The sequence below is a fragment of the Gorilla gorilla genome, chromosome 21 (assembly GCF_029281585.2).
Source record: "Gorilla gorilla gorilla isolate KB3781 chromosome 21, NHGRI_mGorGor1-v2.1_pri, whole genome shotgun sequence".
Classification (NCBI taxonomy): domain Eukaryota; kingdom Metazoa; phylum Chordata; class Mammalia; order Primates; family Hominidae; genus Gorilla; species Gorilla gorilla.
The window spans coordinates 62,824,413-62,848,205 of record NC_073245.2 but is presented as its reverse complement, the minus strand read 5'-3'; the positions used below and the strand labels follow the sequence as shown (position 1 = coordinate 62,848,205).

The window sequence follows — 23,793 nt, the reverse complement described above, 5'->3', positions numbered from 1 at the left end:
AGTCTTAGGAGGTCATTTCCACGGCCAGAGCTCTGAGGCTAGTCCTCTCTCTTCCCCTTACTTAACAGCAACACACGTCTAACGTGTGAATTTCTGCTGAAATGGCACTTCTCCCAATGAGGTGGAGCCCACTCCTCTGAATTAACAGCGGGTTGACATGCCAATGGCCACCCTGTGGTGACCTCTGACACCCAGGCAGAGGCCTCGAGGACACCCATTTATGGGGATGGGGTGATGAGGGCTGGTACATGAGCAAGATGGCTGTCACAGGAGGGAGCAATGGAGAAAGGACAATGGAAACCCAGCGGGGACACCCTGAGCAGAAGCAGAGGCAGGTTCTGTTTTTCTAGACGGCCTTTTGTTGCTGTTCTTCTTATAGTGGGAAAGCTCAAAGACCCTGTCCTGGCTCAGTGTGCACACAGCTGAGGGGGGCTTGAGCGCAATAGCGTCCTAACCCTCTTCTCCAAGGGAGTTTACATTCGTAAAAGTTTGGGATTCTTTCCCTGGGAAATCAAATATAAATTATATGGCTGATTACATCACCTAAGGGTATGAGAAAGTTTCATAAGTGCCTACTTTGTTTTTTTTTGTTCCAGAAATAACAAAAAGCTGCTTTTTATAAAGGTTAAAAACAACAATGTGTTGTAATTCTATTTTTTTCCAAAAACAAAGGAATAAAAAAAAAGAGAGAGAGAAACAGACGTATTTGGCATTTTCTCTACTTACTCCTGAATAGGTTAAGGCCCTGAGATTAGACTCTTATATTCTTGGGACCAGAGGGCTCCTTAAAACCCCAGTGCATCGATCCTTAATTCTCTTGTTAGCCCTTCCACAGTTCCAGACTTTAAAAACCTTTGATCTGTTTCTTCTGAGACTGGCTCAGATGCACCACAGAACTGAATCCTACCATCGGGCTAGCGGCCAGTGCTCTCTGCACACGAGCATCTCGCCAGCGCGTCTGTCAGTGGAAACATACCCTGTAGCAGAGGTAAGCGCCGGCCGTGAGGACCGTAGCCACGCACATGTTGACCAGGAAGGGCTTCCAGTAACTCAGTGCATGGTCCTCGTCCTTCTCGGGCGGTGACGGCTCCCCTTTGGCTGGGGAGGCAGCCTGGGCACCTCGAAGACTTCCCCCCACGACCCGACTTCTAACTTCAGTGTCTTGACTCATGCTGAGGAATCAGAGGGGCAGAGATGGGTTACTCACTTTGGAGAAAATGAATGGCAAGGATGCTGCTATTGTGGCAGCAATTCTAGGAAAAAACAAGCCACGTGTAGACAGAGTTGGATGATGTTAACCTTCCAGCGAGCCAGCCCCCTCTGCTTGGAGGGAGGGCCAGGCCAGGGCCCACATCAGCCTGAATTCCACTTGTCACCCCCTCCCCCAGGTACTTCAGATAGCACCCACACCCAGGGTAGGGTTCACAAGGTGCCTGGGCGACTGGTCACTGTGAGGATTTATCTGGCTGGAGGACTCACTGGTGTACACACTATTGTATGATTTGCCTTCTCATGTACTGCAACTGCAATGTCTGGCCACATCAGTACACCCAGATCTCATTCTTTAAGAGCTACAGAATATCCCAACACCGGGAGAGAACATAATTGATCAGGTCCCTGGTTATATCATTGGCCTGTCTCTAACTTTTCACTACTACAAACAATGCCACAACAAACACAACTACCTATACACATCTTTACATGCTTGTTTTGAGAGTTGCTGCAGGGTAAATTTCTCCATGTATACAACTGCTGGGTCAAGTATGCACACGTCTTAAAACTTCCCTCCAGAAAGCAGGTACCAAGGGCACAGCCGGCAGTCATCTCCAGCTGGAACTAACACCTGCTCATTCTGCAAACTTTCTGTGCACGGCCACCTACTGCAAGCAGCCTTCCCTGACCACCTCAGCGGACACCTCTATCACATCACTGTCCATGGGCCCCCACCAAAATACGCTTTGGGTCTGCCTTTTTCCCAGCAAGATGGTCTAGAACACAGAACAGGGGACATGTTCTAGTTAACTCAGTACACCACACATATCAATAGGTACTCAATAATGGTTGTTAACCTGCAAGGAAGTAAAATGGGATTTAATCAAGACCACATAAAAAAGGTTACATTCCCCAAAGGACCACTGTGGGGACTGAGGGCACATGGTCAAGCCTGGACATCACATTTCAGGACTGTCCGGAAACCTGGGGGAGGGCGCTGTCGTCAGGGGGGGCAGAAAAACCCTACTCGGTGGCTCCGAGCCCCTCATTCCAACAAGCACCACAAGGTGGCACTAGAAGCCCACAGAAGTGGCTCATGTCCTGCGGCCACCCTGTGCCCAATACCGGACCTCCAGCAGCCAGGAGTGGAGTGGCTGTGGTCCACGCACCCTGTTCCCCAAGGATGCGGAAGCGCTGCTTGCCAACAGGAGGCTGCGTCCACAGGGTTTCAGTATCAGCGTGTGTTTCTAGAAAGAAAGTCATTTCCCCTCACCCCAACAAGCTGGGACCCAATCATATTACCTTTCGATGCCATAGGGTGCGGCATTTAAGGGGCTTCCTTTTTCTTCCTTGATGGGGCAGTCTTTATCCTTCTGGGTCTCTTCCTTCACCCACTGGTGATTTGGGAAGAACTCCCTGCATTTCCCATTGTGTGGCTCCAGGATTCGTTTGGGTGGCCGGGGAGGTGGGGGGATGTGCTCGGGTGGGGGCTCCAGGTCCTCGTGGGAAAGCTCCTTCCACTGATCCTTGAAAGAGCAGCAAGAGGAAGTCCTATTAGTGTTCACTTCGGCTGGTTTGTCAGGAAATCCCTTTGCATGAGCAGAGGTGACGGCTTGGCGAGGGGCTCTCGGCCTCTCAGGGCTGCAGCCATGTACTTGGAAGATGAAATCTTTTGAAAATAAAGTCTCGTCTTCCTATCAATGCTCTCTATGTGAGCACTTCAAAGGCACAAAGTGCAACATGGTGAACATTTTGACAACTTTCTAGCTATTTTAAACATGAAGGGTAGCTATTTCCCCTGACACCAGACGGTGTTTGAACTTTTACAACTGACAGCCTCCTTCAAAAACAAAAAAGTTAAAATGGTCACACCTGGATTCAAACAAAGGCAATGCTGACCTGCACGGAAGAGTCCCCCATGATGAATTTGGCACCTTCGATCACAGCCAGGTAGGAGAAGCGCAGCTGGTCGGCTGTCTGGATCAGCCCCATCCGAAACTTCCTCATTTCTAACAGCACTTTCTTGATATCAACGGAAGAAGGGTCTTTCCTCTTGTCCATCTGAAAGCCAGAGAGGAGATATAAGTCAGCCAGGTCCAATTCTCAAGGGCAACGTTAATAACACCGTTAGATGTCTGTCCCCTCCCAATCTCATGCTGAAATGTGATCCCTAGTGTTGGAGGTGGGGCTGGGTGGGAGGTGTCTGGGTCAGGGGGACAGGTCCCTCATGAAAGGCTTGGTGCCCTCCCTGAGGCAATGCATTCACAAGAGATCTGGTTAAGAGTCTGGGACCTCCCCCATCTCTTGCTCCTGCTCCCCTTCACCTTCCACCATGACTGGAAGCTCCCTGAGGCCTCCCCAGGAGCCGAGCAGATGCTGGTGCCATGCTTGTACAGCCTGCAGAACCGGGAGCCAGTTAAACCTCTTTTCTTTACAAATTACCGAGTCTCAGGTACGCCTTTATTAGTAACGCAAAAACAGACTAACACAGTGAGTCTCTGTATTTTGGAAGAGGAGTGCTTCAGTTTCTACTTAGGAAAAAACATCACAGCAGAGCAGGTAGAGGAGCTCCCCAGGGCACCCGCGAGGGCCTCCTTACCAGCAAGAGGCAGGTATCAGCCAGACAGAAGGTTCCAGACCTGCCGATGCCTGCACTGCAGTGCACCACAACGGGCCCGTGCTCCGGGCTGAGTGACCCTGACTCTCGGACTTTGAAAAGAAAGTTCAAGAATGAGGCTGGTGATTCAGGGACTCCAAAGTCAGGCCATGTGGTATAGTGGAAATGTAAGATTTCTCGAGTTTCTTGGGTCTGAAAGAGAAAAATACTCATGATGATTCTAAAAGAATCATCTGTACAGAAATCACTAATTCCAAGTACACACAGAGTCACCTTCCACTCATCTACCTCTAAGAGGAACATTAACTCTCAGACTTTCTCCCAGGGTCCACACACCCAGTCAACAAATACCACACCCTGGGGCCAGGCCCTGGGCTTGACACTGAACCTGCAGGGTGCGCCTGCTTAGACTTCATTTCCCTTCGGATTGAAGAGTCCCCTCACCTCTTTTCTCTTTTCTCCCTATCACTTCCACTGTCTACATGGTTACAACTGGTTTCTCTCTGTCTCACGAGTCACAATGATGCTGGACAGCCACCCACAAAATCTTGTCATAAAGCCCTGCAAGGCCTCCCGTGAAAAAGTGAACAAGGAACAGCAGGTGAGGCACTGGCTCTGGGCAACTTTCAGACGGGGCTTCAAGATGATCTGGAGGTTTCAGAGGATTGTCACTTTAGAGAAAAAAGTAACAGACTTGGTCTCCAAAGACTGGTGACTCCAAGGTGTGGCTCAACACCCAGCTGAAGAGGCGGTCAATGCGAACGGCATCAGCCCATGAACCGAGTGTGTCCTGCGTGCTGGCGCTGCGCTCTCCCACCAGCTGCTCCAGGCAGGCACTCCCATCCATTTTCCGATGAGGAGGTGGACGTTTGGAGGCAGAGAGTCCATGCTGAGAGCCTGCTGCAGACACGTTTGAAAGGTGGACCCCAGCCCTTGTCCCAGAATGTCTCTTCCGTGGCTGGGTCTGCCCCAGAAGAACAGAAGCAATGGCCTGGCATCTGTTTCCAGCTCTGCTCCTTCCTTGAGGCTTCTGGCGGCTGTGATCAAAAGGCAGCCCTCGCTGGGGGGAGTACGCAACATCTTCAATGACCTAAGAGCTCCTAGTAAATGGGAACCAGTCACTTGGTAAGCAAGGCCCTGAGAGGGAAAGGGCTCTGGAAGTGAAAGTCTCCTAACATGGGCCCGGGAAGACAGCCACAGACAGGAACCATACCAGCCTGGAGGGTTTCCCTGTGGCCCAGTGCCAGGGCCACCTGGCGAGCAGCTGATGGCAGAAGGATTCAGGCCAGAGATCTGCTCATGATGCCTTCCTTCACTTGACGAATGTCCACACTATGCCAACCATGTGCCAGTTACCATGCCAGGGAGGCGGGGGCAAAGACACCACCTCACCCTCACAGAGCTCATGGCATAGTTACTAGGACCTCCCCCAACTCTGCTGGGATGAAAATAATACATATTTAACCCTGCCTCAGCCATTAAATACACTAGTAAATAATATTTAATGTTCATTAAATATTAAATACAGTATCTTGGCACAGAACAAGGAGAAATTTGTGTATGTTAGGATAATTGCTAGACTCACACTAGGCAATTCCATCATTCTTTCCTCTCTAGAAAATGGTATCCATATAACCTTAACGACATTAAAGAAGAAGAAATACCTCTTCTATTTGGGGGGTGGGGGCAGGTGGGGAAGAAAAGGACTTAAAATGTATTTTTAAAAAATTATTATTATTATTTTGAGACAGAGTCTTGCTCTGTCACCCAGGCCGGAATGCAGTGGCATGATCTCAGCTCAATGCAACCTCCGCCTCCTGGGTTCAAGCAATTCTCTGCCTCAGTCTCCCGAGTAGCTGGGATTACAGGTGCCCGCCACCAAGCCCGGCTAATTTTTTTTTTTTTTTTTTTTTTGTATTTTTAGTAGAGACGGGGTTTCACCATCTTGGCCAGGCTGGTCTTGAACCCCTGGCCTCGTGAACCACCCACCTCAGCCCCCCAAAGTGCTCGGATTACAGGTGTTAGCCACCGTGCCCGGCCGTTAAAATGTATTTTAAAATTGAATAAGAAGCAAGCATGCCAAACGCAAGTTTTCCTTTAATCCTTGAAGGTGTGGGTTACCGCCCACTGACACCCTCCCTCACACCTGCTCACCTCTTTCACAAGGAACTCATTCCAGCCTTGTGCTAGAACAGACAGCTATGGCTGAGAAAAGCCTTTTAAAAACAAAGTCTGTTGGAGCAAACAGATGCTAACATTAAAACCTCTGAGCTGGCTGTATTCACTCTGCCAAGCAAAAAGCGCACAGCTCTTCTGCTCTGTTGAAATTCAGTTTCCCTCAACAAGCAAATAGTTTCCCAGAAGTCACTCTTAATGTCAGGCTTGCAAATGCTAAAAAGCATTCTTTTAATGCTTTTAATGCTAAAAAGCATAAATCCTCTAGCACATTCCAACACACTGCCCATGTTACTCCTGAGAATCTTCCAGAAAGCACCTCCATCCGCCGTACTCAGAACCCTCTGCCCCATCAGGGCTATGGCAGGGCTGGTGACTCCGGCACGGTCACCACCAGAGGGCAGAAAGCACCCGCATCAGCTGCACTGCTATCATCCTCAAGAGCCAGGCAGCCCGAACCCCTTGCCTACGTCCTGGTAACCTGTGCTACATTCTAGATCTTACTTCTACTATTTTTTTTTTTTATTTATTTTTGAGACAGGGTCTTGCTCTGTCACCCAGGCTAGAGTGCAGTGGTGCAAGCATAGCTCACTGCAGCCTTGAACTCCTGGGCACAAGCAATCCTCCTGCCTCAGCCTCCTGAGTAGCTGGACTATAGGGGAGCACCACGACGTCTGACTAATTGTTTTTGTTTTTTTGTAGAGACGGGGGTCTCACTATGTTGCCCAAGCTGGTCTTGAACTCCTGGCCTCGAGTGATCCTCCTGGCCTCAGCCTCCCCAAGTGCTGGGATTAAAGACGTGAGCCACCACACCTGGCTTACATCAACTATGAAATGAATGGCAGGAGCCATGATGATTAAAAAGTAGTACTTGAGAAGGGGAGGCATGGGGTAACCCAGAAGCAGATCCCTCCCCACCCACACAGCCCTGGAGCCCCACTCCACATGGTCTCCCTACGGCTCCACCTTCCCTTCAGATAAAGCCCGTGCTACACACCCATGGTAACTGCTAACCCTTCCCATATAGGACCTCCCAGAACCCTCGCAAAACCTGAGTTTGACAGAAGAGGAAACGGAGACACTGTGACGAGCTGGTAAGGTGGGGCCAGGATTCGACCCCAGTTAGGTTCTAGAGGTTGGTTGCTGGCCACTCTTCACTGGTGCCCCCAGGTGCTGCCGCACACTCCCTCCACTGTTCCCCAGAATGACATGAACACCCCCAAGTTACAGATCCAGGGGAATTATTCCGAAGCCCCAGGAGCAGCGCGTTCAGTGGCAGTGCTGCTTGCCACAATGCCTTGCCATGTTCCAAGACCAACTTTTACCAAGCAAGTAGCTGGTGTTATAAACTCTTCCCACAACAAAAAAACCCAAGACCTGGCCCAGAAAACTTTCACTAGCTATGAAACTGGAGTGAGCCCCTATACCCCTTCTTCCCTCTCTTCAGACTCAAAGACTGAGGACCACAAAGAAGGCAGCATCCTTCACTGGGACTTGCAGGCTGCCGCTCCAGTCCCTCTGCAGCTGCACAAGCAGGAACCAGTCTTTTGGGTAAGAAACTCTCCTTTCCCTAAGAACTGGTGTTAACTGTTGTTAAAGGTCAGAGAGAGCACTGTGGCCTCCACCCTCCCTGGGCACTTGGTAGGTACACAAGTAAGCTCCGCTCACCACAGTGCCCAAACCACATCTTGCTCGGGGTATACAAAAGCCAGGAACACTGACATTAGGTAATATCACCCAAGGGATAAAGGAAGAGGCATCTGAACCAGTAGCCGCCTGAAGTGCTGAAGTGTGTGCTATACTCACTGTAAGGTTTTCCAATTCTAGCTGTCGCACTGTATAATATGACTTGATATCTTCAGAGATCAATGTTAATTTCAAATTTGTGTCCTCAAAGATCATCTCTTTTTCTTCTTTTTGTGGCCAGTATTGTGCGCATTTTAACTGGGGGAACAAATAACAGTGAATTATTGTGAGCAATACGGCAGTTTTTCTATGGCAGGAGGCTTGGAGCACATCCCACAAGCTTCATGATAACTCAAAGGCCTTGGGGTTTCTAAACATGGAAGCCATGGTCAGCACAGATGCCTGCCTCATGGGGAGATGGGGGTGGGGGCACGAAGCTGCTGACAGGGGCAGGTTGTGCAGACAGGGCTCAGACTTCCAAACCCATCAGCTCCCCGGTCAAACATGGCAACGGGATCCTGCAGGGCTCTGACGCTTTCTCACCGTCTACGAGGTGAAGCGAGATTGAACAAAAGGCTTTGAAACTCCTCTGTGTAGCCATTTCAAACATTACCCAGGACCTGATCAGGCTGCTGGCGTAGAATGTAGGTGCCTTACCCTGCACAGAAAACTCACAGTCACAGGCAATTAAAAATAAAACTGGGAGAGACAGCAGGTGAGGCCCTTTGGAGAGGCTGAGCAGTTGTCACCAAATACAGACTCCCTTTCAGAGAAGGCTTGGAGACGGGCTCCCCAGGGCTTGCCCTTTCATTCTGGTTTGGTTCAGTTCATTCAGAAAAATACTTTTGATGTTCTATTTTGATAATCTCAGACACTATCTGATGTTCTCAGTTTAAATGTAGCTCATTAAATTTTTCTTTAAAACAAGCAAATTTATGAAAATTTGGTTTCATTTAGGGTCTAAGACAAAAACTGACTCGAATTTAGTGACATTTTACTTGAACTAAGTTTCTGCCTCAGTTACACAAATGTTTCTGCTCATGGAAAACTGTTGTGGACAAAAATGGCAGGTCAGCAGGGGCAGAGCTACCGGGTCAGCCTGACCATGTGCCTGGACAGAGGGAAGCTCAAAGCCCTTACGATTTTCAGCAAAAGAAACGTCAGCGTGTGCCAACAGCTCTTTGGCAAATGACACTTGCAGTTCACGTGCACTGACCCACTCAATACCTCCTCTGGGGCAAAGCATGGTGTGGGTGAAGGGAACCACTTCAGGGCCAGCTGTCTGTCAGAAGACACTGCTGTGCCCAGCAGTGACAAGGTGGACTATGGGGGAGGGCTGAGGGGGAAATGCTACGGACATGCAGCAGGAATTCAGAAGAGGGAAATGTTTCAGGTCAGCCAAGGTTACAGAAAAGAGAGATCAGAGAAAGCTCTGTGCAAGAGGCAGGTTTTGAAGGATGACTAGGATTTCCTAGGCAGTGACTGCAAATAAGAGGCTGAAAAGAGCAGGTGGAGAAGGGGCCAGCAGAGGCCCAGATCACAGCCGACTGGCAGCAGGCCCAGGGACCTGTGGCATCATCTGGGGGCAATGAGGAGCCAGGAAGCACGTGAGGAGGGTGAATATAGAACCACAAATGCCTATTGGTCCTGCTCTACTGGAGCTGGAAGCTGCCCAAAAGACAAAACTAAAGCAAAATGTGGGAGAAACAAATTAGGAAACACCAGGTTGTGGCGCCAGCACCACAGCAAACTTCACAGTGCCAGACCAGAAGCCAACGGAGCTTTCTCAAGAGTCTGGACACAAGCCTGTCTGAAGTCTTAGCCAGTTTCATCCATGTCACCTTCCTGGATCAATGATGAGTTGCCAAAAGTGAACTCTTGAATGGGGACAATCTGTCACCATTGAAGCAATTCTGCCACTCGGCATGGAGGCGCTAATTACATGGCAAGACCCCCACTTAGCCAAAGTGGGTGTGGCAGCTAAAAGCAGGAACTTAGAAGAATGTGAAAAGATGAATTAATCCCACACTTCTAACAACTAGATCTTATAATGCCTCAAGACCCCAGAAACAAGAGACTGATCTGACAGGTTCCACCCCACCCGTGCTGGGGTGGGCATTCCACAGAGTGAGCAGACAGAGAAGGAAGCGAAGAACAGAAATGCAGGAGGAAGAGGCCACCATTCCTCATCTCATAAGCAGGGCAGACGAGTCTTAAAGCTCACCTCCAGACAGCAAGCACTCACTTTCAAAACCAAACCTAATGCTTAATAACCCTCTGCAATCTGGGTAAAGACTAAGATTTTGGAACTGTACAAGTGAGGAATTCTGTCATACAACTAAGTGTCAATCACCCAATATTTATTTTTAAGGACTCTCAGGTGTCTACAGCAACAAGCTATGCTCTGTCATTTCCAATAGAAATTTTTGTTTTAAACACACAAAATTTTTAAAAGGCACAAGATCACATTTCCAGTTACCCTATTACATTGATATATACGGCCATGAAAAGTAGATGGATTTTTATTAGAACATAATACTTCACTAGGCCTCAAATTGAGTCCTATCTTGGGCTGGCACCAGAGGAACATGGCGGTGCCAACATGCTAGCATCTCTCATAGTTGCTGTTTCCACCATGAAGGCAGATGTTAAACAGTCCTTGGGGCCTTCCCAAACAAGTGGGCAAGCGGTGTTTAGAAAACCTATGAAAGACATCTACAGTAACCCTGTGATGGGTAATTTGGTTTCGCCAAAAATTATTAACACAGAGAACTAAGTACGAGAGAAAAATGAATTATACGGACCCTGTGATACAAAATGCAGTGTCTTGTGCATGAAAGCACCTGAAAGCAAACGGCAGCTTTAGTGAGGATTTCAGGAGGGAGATACGGGTGAGATTCTGCAATGGCCAATTAAACTCGCCTTGCTTACTTCCCCCTTCTAAACAACAATCCCAACTCTTACGCCATGGTGCAGCCTACATTGACGTGTCTAAAGTCAATCCTTAAACAGAACCAGTGAGAACTCTAGCCATCTGGATGACCCCAGTCTAACACACACAATCATCTTCTGCATAACTGGTTTCCAGGAAGCCCAGGGTCCCAAAAGATAACAGGCATGTTTGCCAAAAATAAGAGGGAGCATCCTACACTATTTGGTGAAGGAAGGAAATCAGAAGACAAGTATGCATTAAATGAAAACTCCCCAAAAGCTGGTTTTACCACAAGCTGTGTGGATCATTTATAATTAGATTAGCTGAGCAAATAAGATACTGTAACTTCTCATGATTTCTCCCAGCCAGCCCTCTGGGAGGGATAATGCTGATACAGAATTGAAAATGTTGATCCCAAAGAAACTTTAACAATCTCAAACCATACATTGCTTTTCATGCCAATCTGCATGCCCAAGTAATCCTCCAGTGGAATGGGATACTTAACAAAGGAAAGCAGGGACTGCTGGCACAGTTATCACACTAATCACACTAAACTACAGCAAAGCCAACCAGCCATGTTCTCGATGCCACCACAGTAACCCAAAGGGAAAGTTTGTCACAGTGGATCTGTGGGCCATTTGTGGTCAGTCTTGAGTGGGAGACAATGAAGCACAGGGCCTGGTGAGGCTGGAACACATAACTACAGCGCTGGACACCACTCCTTGCTGTAATGTGACAACAATTGCTAAAGCAAACCTTGTGCTCACAGCAAAGAGGTTTTACCAAACACTGAGCAACAAAGAAATAAATAAAAAGCAAATGCTACTATATCTGGTAATTTCTGAATAAATGTCTTGATTTAAAATTCCCAACCCTCAATACCATCTAGAGCGGTGGTTCTCAACCGGGGCAATTTGGCCTACCAGGGGACATTGGACAAAGTCTGGAGTCTAGACAGAAACACATCTGACTGCCACATCTGGGGAGGGGGTGCTACTGGCATCTGGTGGATAGAGGCCAGAGATGCTGCTAAACTTCCTACAACGCCCAGCACAGCCACTCCCTGCCCGGATCCCTAGCAGAGAATGATCCAGCCCAAGTGTCAGTAGTGCTGAGGGTCAGAAGCCTGCAGATGGAGCTATGCTGAAGGCTTCCACAGGCCACCAGGCTTCCCCTTCCCTCGAAGAGAGTGTGTGCTGTGAGAGCCTGATGCTTTGTTTCTTTATTCAAAATTGCTGACGAGTGGTGAAGGGTGGGGGTTTGCTTCACATTTGTAACTTCACATTTTACTAATCAAGCTACTAAGGAGGGAAGAAAAAATTTAAAAACCACCTTTCACTGAAAAAGTTTTTTTCTAAGACAAGATACATTATATCATCAACAGAACACTTAGGCAAGCTCCCTATCTGTTATTGTTGGGCAAATAAACACTTTCATTTTTTTAAAAAAGTAGGCAAGGGTAAAAACCCCCAAAAAACCCCAACCCCAAAACAAAACAAAACAAACCCCTATGATTTTAAACACGCGCTGTCCTAAGAGGAAGACTTTCTGCGAGTAACTAAAGCTGTTTCTTTGTGTGTGGTGGAGGCAGAGGCTTTGTGGTTAATGCTTCAAGTTTTCACTGCTGAAGTTTCCTTTGATGTGTTCCTTCTTAACACTTGGATTTTTTACACTCTAGGGCCATGACTGTGCTTTTTTTGGAAAGGTGGCCTCTCTGGAGCCCTCACCTTCTTCTGTGGCCGGAGGCAACCAGGACAGCTGTGAGAGCCGTGTCCTAGCTGATCCTGGACCTGGCAAGGCCCAGGGACACCCAGTTCCCTGCTCCTGGGCCACATGCTCCTGCTGGTCTCCACGATCCTCAGCCCATCTCCTCCTGGACCCCGCAGCAGGGCTGGCAGTGTTGGGGAGCAGCGAGGGCAGGGAGGCCGAGGAGCCTGTGGCCCTGCTGAACGCTGGCCTGTGCCTGCACAGGCAGATGGTCTAAATGGGATGGTCTACACAGACAATCTACACAGGACGGTCTACAGAGACAGTCTACACAGGACAGTCTATACACGACGGTCTACAGAGACAGTCTACACAGACAATCTACACAGGACAGTCTACACAGACAATCTACACAGGACAGTCTACACAGACAATCTACACAGGACAGTCTACACAGACAATCTACACAGGACAGTCTACACAGACAGTCTACACAGGACAGTCTACACAGACAGTCTACACAGGACAGTCTACACAGACAGTCTACACAGGACAGTCTACACAGACAATCTACACAGGACAGTCTACACGGACAGTCTACACAGGACAGTCTACACGGACAGTCTACACAGGAGACCGGCTGCCCAGAAATCGGCTATTCTCAGCTATTCCAACAGAGTGAGGAGGGCAGGGGAGAATGCAGGCAGTTGGGGAGCTGGGGGCAGCCGTCCAGGGGTGCCTGCAAGTGGGATGAACGTGGGCACTGGGACTCCTCGGCCCAGAGAACATGGTAAGAAACTAAAAACAGAAAAGTTTGTCCTGGCTAAAGTTCCAAGAGTGGTGAGAGGTCTGTGTCCAGGGGCCTAGGGCCAGACCTGCAGGGTTCCGTAAGCCACACCATGTATTATCCTGTAAGGCAAAGGGAACCGCACAAGGGTTTTCAGCTGGGAAGAACTGTGGTGAGACCTGGATTTGAGAAAGCTCATTCTGGAAGCATGGTACAAAATGAACTATGGCGAGTCAAGAAGGAGAGGTGGCTAGACCCAGATGCAAGAGGAGTGGTGGCCTGCACAAATGGACACCGTGCAGCCACATGCTAGCCCGAGGGGTGTTTGAAAAGTTGCAGAAACTTAGAATGACACACATCCCGAAGTCAATGCTCACTCCGAAGAGGTGTGGCAGGGCAAGAGTCTAGGTATTGAATGGAGGCAAATCTCATCTAGTCAGCCGCTCCCACAGCTCCGCAGAGGTAGCCACGCTCTCACCAGCCAAAAAATCAGACACCATGAAGATGCACTAAGAACTTGCTTTTCAAGATAAAAGCAGGTCTCCATAACTCCACACACAACTCCACACTGTGACGAGAGCCGCACAGGCAGCACAGGTGGGCGGAGCGCCACATGCACCACACAGGAGAAGGCGTGGGCGAAGAGGTCCATGCAGTTCTTCCGCCTCCTCCCTTTTATTCACTTCATTAACTGGCTGACAACCAACATGCATTTATATGCTGCTGTTTTAATTTTTTTAAATAAAAATACTACGTAAAGGAAATACAAAGGCAAGAAAAATAATTTAAAAATCTGGACGAAAATGGTAACTATATGGAGTGGTATGCATGATCACATACACAGCAAATGAAGCCGAGACTTACCGAACCTTTCTCCATCACTCTGTTGAGCATGACGACACCCCTGCTTTTCTGCTCCCACACCATCTCCCAAAAGTGACCGCATGTGTTAGGCAAAGGGCCCTGCAAAGACACAATAACACAACATGTGACATCTGAAACATAACATGCTACAGTGTGTGCTCACCTTCTGCAGTCAGCTAACGACAGCGCCCTCAGTCCCCACAGCTTAGGCAGAGTGGTGGCTGAGGCTGGGACAGGGACCCACCTCTCTCTGCCTGGTGGTCGGTAACTGCAGCTCCATTTTCTATCCATTTTCTACCAGGCAGCGAAAGGCCAATTCCGCATCTCAGTTCAGGGCTGGGCCAACCAAGGACAGAAAAATGCCGATTCTGCTTTCTGGCTCAGGCAGGCCCGCTAAGGGCCTCCACTGAGATTCGTCCCCAAGGCCCTTGGGCTATGGGACAAAACTCCTTGGTGCAGATGAGAGGCAGTGTGGGGGCGTGACCAACCACGACACTTCTCTTGGTTCCAATCACATCATCTTGTGACCTTGGGCAAGTCACTTCATCGCTCCCTGCCCCAGTTTCCCCATCGCTTACTTGACTAATAATAGTCCCTATTCATAAAACTGTGAAAATGAAGTATGTTCATTTATATAAAGTACTTAGCACAGTCCCTAGAATACAGCAAACATCCAATGAAACATCAGCAACTATTCCTACCATCAGCAATGAGGACCCTGACGGCAGACAGCCTCCATCCTTGGCCCAACAAACTTATGAGATGTAGAAACATAAATGGTCAATGAGGTGGCCCAAGGGGAACAGAGTCACTGGGGCATGAGGGTGTCTGCTGAGCAGCTGGCCCATTTCAATCCAGCTCACCTGGCAATGGGCACAGATGTTTACTGGACACAGGGTACGAACGCCTTGAGTTTGTCTCAATTATTAGCAGTGGCTGGAAGAGACATTGCCTATCACCTCCACATCAGAACCTGTCATGTCCTTGGCCAGCATCACTTCTTCTCATGGTTTCCATTCTCATCTATTTTCACCTAACCTCTTTATTTTTTTTAATTTTTTTTGAGACAGAGTCTCGCTCCATCACCCAGGCTGGAGTACAGTGGCGCAATCCTGGCTCATTGCAACCTCTGCCTCCTGGGCTCAAGCGATTCTCCTGTCTCAGCCTTCCAAGTAGCTGGGATTACAGGTGCACACCACCACGCCCAGCTAATTTCTGTATTTTTAGTAGAGACGGGGTTTCACCATGTTGGCCAGGCTGGCCTCGAACCCCTGACCCAAGTGATCCACCTGCTTCAGCCTCCCAAAGTGCTGGGATTACAGGCGCAAGCCACCGTCCCCAGCCCATAAGCTCCTTATTCTTTAAATCTTCTCCCTTTAAGTCCCATCATACTTGGCTCAACCACTAGCCCTCAGTGTCCTCTCACTTTCTTTCCTGAGCTCATCTTGAACTTACTACCTGAACAAGACAAGTCAGCACTCCCTGTGCTGAAGCGACTCGGAGAAAAGCAGACCACATTTAACTCTTCCCTCCCCAGTGAACAGAAAAACAGCTCTTGGCAGCCAGAAATCCCGTGGCACATGGCTGGCCACCTGGGCCTTGCATTCTCCACCCTGGCATGAAGACCCCAGTCACTGCAGCTCTCCACTACTCCCTTCATGCCTTCCCTAACTCCCAGCACCGCCCCAGTTTAGAATGGTCTGAAGGATCACAATCCCCTAAGATCTGCAAGGACACGCACCACACTTAGCTGACACTGCACGGGGGAGGTGAAGGAGGGCCCCTTGGACATTATTCTCTGCTCTTCTGTACTTCTGACTTTTAAAAAATGAGAAGAGAGACTTGTATTATTACATAATGAACACCACTGAAAAAAATGGGAAGGGTGTTCTTGGTTTGGGCACTGGGGAAATGTTTCAGTCATAGTGTCCGGGGTGATGCTTTGGGGTCAGGCTGCCTCGACTCCTTTTGTAAGTCCCCAGGGCAAAGGGAAACTGTGTAAACAGTTTCTCGACATCCCCAGTGCCACCTCACAAACCAGACAGAGCTTCTCATGTCCCAAGGAAGCGCTAGGATGCAGGGTAGGCAGGACAGTAGCACAAGGGCACATGGTCATTTGCTAATGCAACACTTGACATGATACACCCGACAACAGGTATTTAAAGGGCTTCCTGACTCCATACCAGAGTTGAAGGGCTGAAATCAAGAAGTAGGAAATTTGACTTCTCCAAAAAGCAAAGTCCTCAAGAAGTCACTTTTGCCTCAACCTCATCCCCAGACATCTCCCGCCTTATCAACCCCCTCCCCCATCAGCCTCCCCTAAATACCCCAGAGGTGCTGGGAGGACCAGGGGCTCAGGGCCTGGTAAAGGCCTGCCCTGTATCCATGCACCAAGAACTTACTCAATGGCCCCATAGGACTGAACACAGCTGGGCTGATGCTCTACATCCCAGATGACGAGAAGCATCTGGGCTGATTTTAGTCATAAATGGGGAGGAACTGGGACAAGACAAAAAGGCAGTGAAGAAAGGCCTCAGTTGAACGCGCCCTGACCTAGCTCCTTGCTCAAAGCAGCCTTTCTTCATAGAGCATTCTGTCTTCCCCAGAATTTTAATTTCCTAATTATTAAGCAAAATTACAATGTTCAAAATCGCCCTATGGCCTAAAGCCATATAAGACTGAAAGCTGACATGGAATGAGAAAACAAAAATTATGATGAAAAACAAAATGAGAAACCCAGTCTTTTCAGACCAACTTACAGGTAACAAGTTAAGACTTGAGAAGATTAATTAAAAATAAACTCTTTTTATCCTCTTTCCCAGATACCCTTTTGGTCACATGCCACTGAGTGTTTTACAAGAGGCTCAACTATTAAACCACTTTCAGGATTTTGTTTCCATAAAGATGCCAAAAGCCAACAGAAATTTTAAGTCATTTTTCATGCTTGTTCACATGATCTAATGATGCCTTTCTTCTGGCCAAAGAATGAGAACCATGCTGAGCTACTCTGAATGGCTCTGGACAGAGATTCCTGCTCTACTGCTAACGTTCTTAGATTTGCCATCACAAGTGCTCTACGACAAATACTTCTGGAAGCAACACAGGTACAGACCCTCCTCCAGCCATGGCTCTGCTGTCTCTGCCAACAGACCACACAGGCAACTCTGGCATTTTAATGTTGTTTTCTATAAGCTCTCATTTCCAGCAATGTCATCTTATGCTTCCCAGAAAAGATTAGCGTTCCTTATAACCAAACTGAACCTTTGAAGGATGATTTTTCCCCCTTCCTTGCTGCTTTTTGGTATGCTGAAATCCTGACCTTCTAAAGGATGTGGCAGATTTTATTTGAGGTGTGGATAACAGCACTCTCAAACTCTTAAATTGACATTAAAAAAAAATTCAGACAATCTGCTTACCTGGGTAAGAATGTAACTCCTTTGGGCTTCTTCCATTTTTATCAAACTAGCGTTGATATAGTCGTTATCTTCTTGATGTAGTTTAATCCGACTATGGTCAACTGAAAGACAAACCAGAACTCAGAGGTTAATCCCGGAAAAGCTGAATGGGTACATACAGGTGCACACCCTACAGAAAAGCAAAGGTGAGTTGGTGGCATTAGGGGCATTCACACTGGCTGAAGCCCTGTTTTAGTTGAGATTAGTCATCAGTATGGGGCGACTGGGATTTTCTGAAAGGGTTTTCGGAAGTGTCTGAAGCTTCACACTATGAAGCAACAGCGGTAAGCCATATTAAAACATGGATCATGTCCTATCTGGGAAATCTGTTCTCAGGTCATATCTTGTTGTGATACTTACTACTCTCCCCCAAAAACCTTTCAGGGCAGAGGAGGGCATCAAAGGATCTGTTCTCTGATACATAACTTTTTTTTTTGAGTCAACAGTCTCACTCTGTCACCCAGGCTGGAGTGCAGTGGCATGTTCTCAGCTCACTGCAGCCTCCATCTCCCGGATTCAAATGTTCCTCCTGCCTCAGCCTCCCGAGTAGCTGGGATTACAGGCGCAGGCCACCATGCTCGCCTAATTTTTCTATTTTTAGTAGAGATGGGGTTTCACCATGTTGGCCAGGCTGGTCTCGAACTCCTGGCCTCAAGTGATCCACCCACCTCAGCCTCCCCAAAGTGCTGGGATTACAAGTGTGAGCCACCCATGCCTGGCTGACATAAACTTTTAGAGGGCAGAAAATATGGTGGCTTCAATCTTTAAAAGGGAACAAAACCCACCATGAATTCCACCTAGTCCCTACAGCTGTTGCTGGTACAATGAGCTACAGTAGGTAGGATTTAAGATCGAACTTCAACCTAACCTCTATCCAGTGGTTTGAAGATTAAATGACCTAAGTACACAGCAGCATGAAGTCATACCTTGACCTTTATACGAGGTTTTTGTTTTTTTTTAAAGTTCAAGTACAATGAACTTCAATGATTCTAAATTTTTAAAATTCAGAGCATATCACAAAGACATTTGAAAGAGAACTTAAGCCCAAACACTGAAAGTATATTAAATTTACCTTTTAGTTTTTAGAAATAAACTTTCATTTGGAAGTTCTGCCCCAGGTCACTAAAATTAAAAAGCCACTTTTTTTTTCTTGTATCACTTGTTTGTCACAAAAGCAGTAGCTCTCTGAGGGCCACTTTCCTTATCCTGTTAGTAGAGCTAATAAGAGCAGGTGGGGACCTTTATTTCTGGCACAGCACAAGGGACAATAAACTCAGGTGATCACCTATAAATAGTACCTTCTCCCTAGGTCCAAAGGGGATATGAATGGGGATAAGTGGTCTGGGGCTTTTTGTTCTAAAGAAGAATTCCAAAGAGAGATGTCTTTGAAAACTAGCCACCATCTGGAACACTGTTTCTCATTATGGAGGCTTAGTACAAATAAAGATACTTGGATAATTTTTAAGTGGATCATAGAGATAAAAGACCTCAAAAATTATGTAATGGTATTGGTTGGTTATGTGAGTGGGTTCAAACAGCACTGGGCGACTCTGGGCAAACAACTCACCTCAGAGCCTTGGTTTTGTCATCTGCTAAATGGTAGGTGACAAGAGGGTTGTGGGAAGAGTCAATGAGCTGAGGTGTATACAGAGCCCCTCGTTCAGCAAGTGCCTATAACTGTGGACTGCTGTCATCACCAGCAGCACTGTGAGCTGGGCAGCAGGTGACCTTCTACCTTGACTCATTCTCCCCTATAACCTTCACAGCAAATGACTGTTTCTACTGGAGGATAGGAGTAGGGCAGGAGGATAGGAGTACGGGAAGAAGATAAGAGGAGTGAGATTGGGAGTGAAAAAGTTGGAGAATTGTTTGTTTCCCTGGAATAATTTTTTTTTTTTTTTTTTTTTTTTGGCTAGTCAAGTAAAGCAGTGGGGATGGAGAAGGAACAAAGAAATCTGTAACTGGTTGTGATCACATAGTTGTAAACACTACTGTACTTGGACCAGCCCCTGGAAGAATATTTTAAATACTGGTTTTTTTCTCTGTAAAACTGATTCATAAAACCATTTAGATAAGAAATGTTAAAAAATGTAGCAACGGAATATTAAAGACAAGATTATTCCCTAATTAGAGCAACTATAGCAAAAGCTAGAGATCCAGGGTATCCTGGCACCATGTCAAAGAGGTGAACGGTGATGGTTCTGTTGCATGTTGATCAGTAGTCTGGAGGTTTCTGGCCAGGACTTCACAGCAGAATCACCAAGGTTTTTTGTTTTTGTTTTTAAACAAATATCAATGAGGTGCCTCAGCTGAGATGTGCTAAATCAAGAGTACCATGTGTTGGCGCCAATCATGCCACCTGATGACCTAGAAGTGCACTTCAGATGTTGGTGACAACCATCCCCACCACAGACAACATTTACTGAGCACTTATGTCTGCGTGAGGTACTGGGCGCTGGGCTAAGCAGCTTATGTTGCTTCATCTTCACACACTCCTATGAGAGAGAACAACTTGCCCAAAGCCACTCAGCTCTTAAGTGGCAGAGCTGACACACAAAACCAGGCAGGGAACCATGGTGGCAGGCCAAGAGGCACACGTTCTACACCAAGTCTAGGTCCATTTTTAGACCCCTTCCAGGAATCTGGGCGCCACATAAGTCAGGTCAGGATGCACTGCTAACCCTTCTAGCAGAGAACAATGGCAGCCACCACTCCCAGCCATGGGCACAGGACCTGCAGGAAGTGCCCACTGGAGGAATGACTGGAGAATCTTCTGCATCCCTGGCAGAGCATGCTACCATGAAGACACTGGCAGCTACGACCGCTCACTGCCTGACAATGTCTAAAGACCTGGAAGGAGGTCAAAAAGGCCTCTGTGGCCTAGAGGAGATGGCGCAGTTCAAGTCCTGTACTCAACTCCAGTTTTCCTTACTTTATGCAAATTCTAACATGTTAAGTTATTTACTTTTCAGCTACCGGCAGACTGACAGCCAATCACTCAGAAGGCGGACAGGGCTGCCACAGGCCAGCAGGCACACTGACAATCCTAGGAAGAACTAACAGCAGGAAAGAGGGAGAAAAATGACGAGGTTGGCGGGGGTGGAGGCGTTGGGGACTCCAGACAGAGCTGCCTTGCATATTCAGCGCAGGGGACGACAGTGCCCATCCCGAATGCCTGTGCGGGGCTTCATTACAGCGGAACACAGTGCTCATGCCCTAATGACGCTGCTGCTGAGTCATCCAGAAAAGGTTTTATTATGCCTGCTATACTCTGCTTCAGCTGGTAGGAAAATGATTCATCACAAAAACAGTCAAAGCTTAAGAAAAGTGCTTTGAACTTCACTGAATTTTCCAGAAACTGCAACCTGAGCCCTTCTATAATGGTGGAAAAATGAGCCATTACTATAAGTCTCTAATGCCTTTACTATAGGAAACAATCGAGTCATAAACCTCTGCTACATTGATTTATTATTATACTAAACCCTGAGGCGAAAGGAGTCTTGACTAAAAGGGCCTGCAGCAAAGGAAGAGCAAGACTGGTACCGGCCATGTGGATACTTACAGGGACTGACGTCTCTGTACCTATTTCGGTTTTTGTTCTTAGGAAGCTTGGCCACTCTACATGGGAAGTCACTGGCTTCGTGTCGGATATCCTACAAAAAAGAATAAAGACATTTAACTGACTGTCAGACACTGAGGAAGACCCAGCAAAGAAACAGACATCAAAGAGAGCCAGGCAATATGGGAAATGCAAGGTGATAATTCAGAGGTATGTACCAGGCCATGGGGGAAAACCGAGGAGGAATGAGCACAGGCCTTGGGTGGGAGGCAGTGATGTGGGGCAGGAAGATGGAAAGACAAGGAAGAGGGCAGAGAGACAGACAGGAGGGACAATTCACTCTGGAACACCCTGCACAGCAAAGGCATGGGGGCTGGAGATCACATCTCATGCCAGGAACAGTGAGTGGGCAGTAGGAGGTGCGACAGACGGCTGGAGGACATGGGTGGGTAGCCCAGATCTCAGAGAGCCTTGAATGCCAGGCCTGGGAGTTCCAACTGCAATTTCTATAAAGCCACGATTATTAAAAATAGATAAAATGTACTTTTATGCCAACAAACTATCCAACTGCTTTCCTAGGAGGTGGTAAACAAATCCTATCACCCCTGTTTCAACAGAAGACTACACCATGGCTCCTGATCACACCTAAAATTCCACGATAATCACATTAAACAATCTTTTATTTGTGTTTTATTACTTAAAAAAATAATTTTATATTGTTTATTACTAAAAAAAAAATACACACAACGTGAATGTACTCACTGCCACTGAACTGTGTACCTAAAAATGGCTAAAATGGAACACTTTATGTTTTGTATATTTTACCAAAATTAAAAAAAAAAAAAAAAGACAGCCCCGTCCCCTACGGTGGGAATAGGAAAGCAGACAACAGCAATAGAATTCTGGAAGCTGGAAATCAGGCTGATTAGTGGTTGGCAGTTGTGAGAAAGCAAAATTACAAGTGAACAGTAAGAAAGCCAGACCGCCCGAGATTTCCACTCCAGATTCCTCCCAAGGCTCTGGCTGTGCTCCCAGTCAGGAAGGAGGAGTGGGATTCCCTGCAGGGGATAAAGGTAGAGCCATCTGGGAAGACCTGGATTGCCATCTCATTCCCCAAGCTCCTTCCATGCTCCTCAGACTTTTGCAGAAATCTAAAGACATACTTTCTGGAAAAATGTAAACCAGAAGATCTATGAACTGCAGCAAGACTGTTGGCACAGTGGAAGATGTGAGCGCTCCACCAAAAATGGGGTAAGCGGCCATACACAAGCCAAACACCAGGAACTCGAGTCCTTTTCCCCAAGAGACACTCACACTGCTGGCAGCTAGACCCTTCTCCTCCAGGTAGGAGGCAGAGCATCTCTAGATAATCTGACCAGACAAAAGGCACAACCAAAAGGTATCCTCAGAATGCACAACTGGCAGCCTCCCTAGAGGCCCTGAGGCCAGCGCAGTGTTCACAGGCTCCTTACACCTGCTCAAGGTTCTCATACTCCAATAAGCCCCTACTCTCCACCACATGCAGATACCACTGATGACCAGATATAACAGGAAAGTCTCTAACATAAAAACAAAAAACAAAAACCAGAAAAAAAAAAAAACCCTTGGGGGAAACAAACTGCAGAGAATAGAAAGATTTCAAATACATATTAATATACTCAGAAAGAAAAGATCTTGCATCTATGTATTAAGAACAGAATGTTATATAAAACAAGTCTCTCGAAACTTAAAAACAAGATAGCAAAAATGACAAGCTCAACTGAAGAATCAAATATAAGTAGAAGAAATCCCCCTGCCCAAGAAAGTAAACCAAGAAAAAAAATAGAAAATTAGCAAACAAAAAAATACAAGGAAAGAAAACATCAAGAAGTAATTCAAGAAAACCTCCCCGACCCATCCAGTACTCTTCATAATGATAAAAACAGACCCATTCTAAGGCACAGTAATTGCAATCCCAGAATTCTGCAGACAAAGAGAATGTTCTGTAAGTTTCTGGGAAGAAAAAACAGTTCACTTTCAAAGGATGAGGTGATTAGCACAGCTTCAGACTTTGCAAGAACACTGAAAGCTGGCCAGCAATGAAGCAATGCCTTCGAGATTCTAAGAACAATGATTCTGGAATTCTATACCTAGCCCAGCAGTCATGAAATGAGAAGGGACAATAAAAACATTCCGAGGTGGGTGGATCGCCTGAAGTAGGAGTTCAAGACCAGCCTGGCCAACACAGTGAAACCTCGTCTCTACTAAAAATACAAAAAATTAGCTGGGCGTGGTGGCGGGCACCTGTAATCCCAGCTACTCAGGAGGCTGAGGCAGGAGAATCACTTGAACCCAGGAGGTGGAGGTTGTAGTGAGCCGAGATGGCGCCACTGCACTCCAACCTGGACAAGAGCAAAACTCCGTCTCAAAAAAAAAAAAAAAAAAAAATTCCCTGACGTGTAAGGTCTCAATACCTTTATCATCCATGCTCCCCCTTTTCCCAGTAATCCACTGGAGCATCTTTTCCACCTGAGTGATGAAATAAACCAAGAAACAGAAAGATATAGGATACATGGGGGATGGGAGAGGAAGACCAAGAGTGAAGACAAAGGAAATTTCTGCAAAAACTGGAGGGAGAGATAGCAGGGTGACAACTACATGACAGACACGGGAAGCGAGCAGGCTGGATTGGAGGAGTATGACTCACGAGATAGCTGTGTGAACACGCTATCCCAACCATGCCATACCAACCATGACCTAACAAAACTACTAGAGGAAAATGAGAAGACCTGAAATCCAGGAAACTGAATATCCAATAGA

The 23,793-nt window shown here is 47.2% G+C and overlaps 1 protein-coding gene and 1 long non-coding RNA gene across 3 annotated transcripts in view; one reads left to right on the top strand and one right to left on the bottom strand.

The window, feature by feature from the left end:
• The window catches only part of PTPN1 (protein tyrosine phosphatase non-receptor type 1), a 74,832-nt gene that overhangs the window by 2,328 nt on the left and 48,711 nt on the right, over window positions 1–23,793 (bottom strand). The window contains exons 1-9 of one of the 2 annotated variants that reach the window (XM_031004909.3): window positions 22,922–23,050; window positions 20,998–21,088; window positions 17,397–17,497; window positions 13,981–14,079; window positions 7,811–7,948; window positions 3,812–4,021; window positions 3,112–3,273; window positions 2,515–2,738; window positions 977–1,172 (exon numbers count right to left, since the gene is read on the bottom strand). In XM_031004909.3, the coding sequence (XP_030860769.1) occupies window positions 977–1,172; window positions 2,515–2,738; window positions 3,112–3,273; window positions 3,812–4,021; window positions 7,811–7,948; window positions 13,981–14,079; window positions 17,397–17,432 (1,065 nt within the window). In that variant the 5' untranslated portion in view covers window positions 17,433–17,497; window positions 20,998–21,088; window positions 22,922–23,050. Of the gene's footprint in view, window positions 1–976; window positions 1,173–2,514; window positions 2,739–3,111; window positions 3,274–3,811; window positions 4,022–7,810; window positions 7,949–13,980; window positions 14,080–17,396; window positions 17,498–20,997; window positions 21,089–22,921; window positions 23,051–23,793 lie in introns of those variants that run through there. The other variant, XM_055373210.2, reaches the window with a different exon arrangement.
• On the top strand, window positions 4,429–7,479 carry LOC134757824 (uncharacterized). The gene is made up of 3 exons (XR_010132359.1): window positions 4,429–4,954; window positions 7,032–7,098; window positions 7,452–7,479. It is a non-coding gene; the product is annotated as an uncharacterized lncRNA (long non-coding RNA).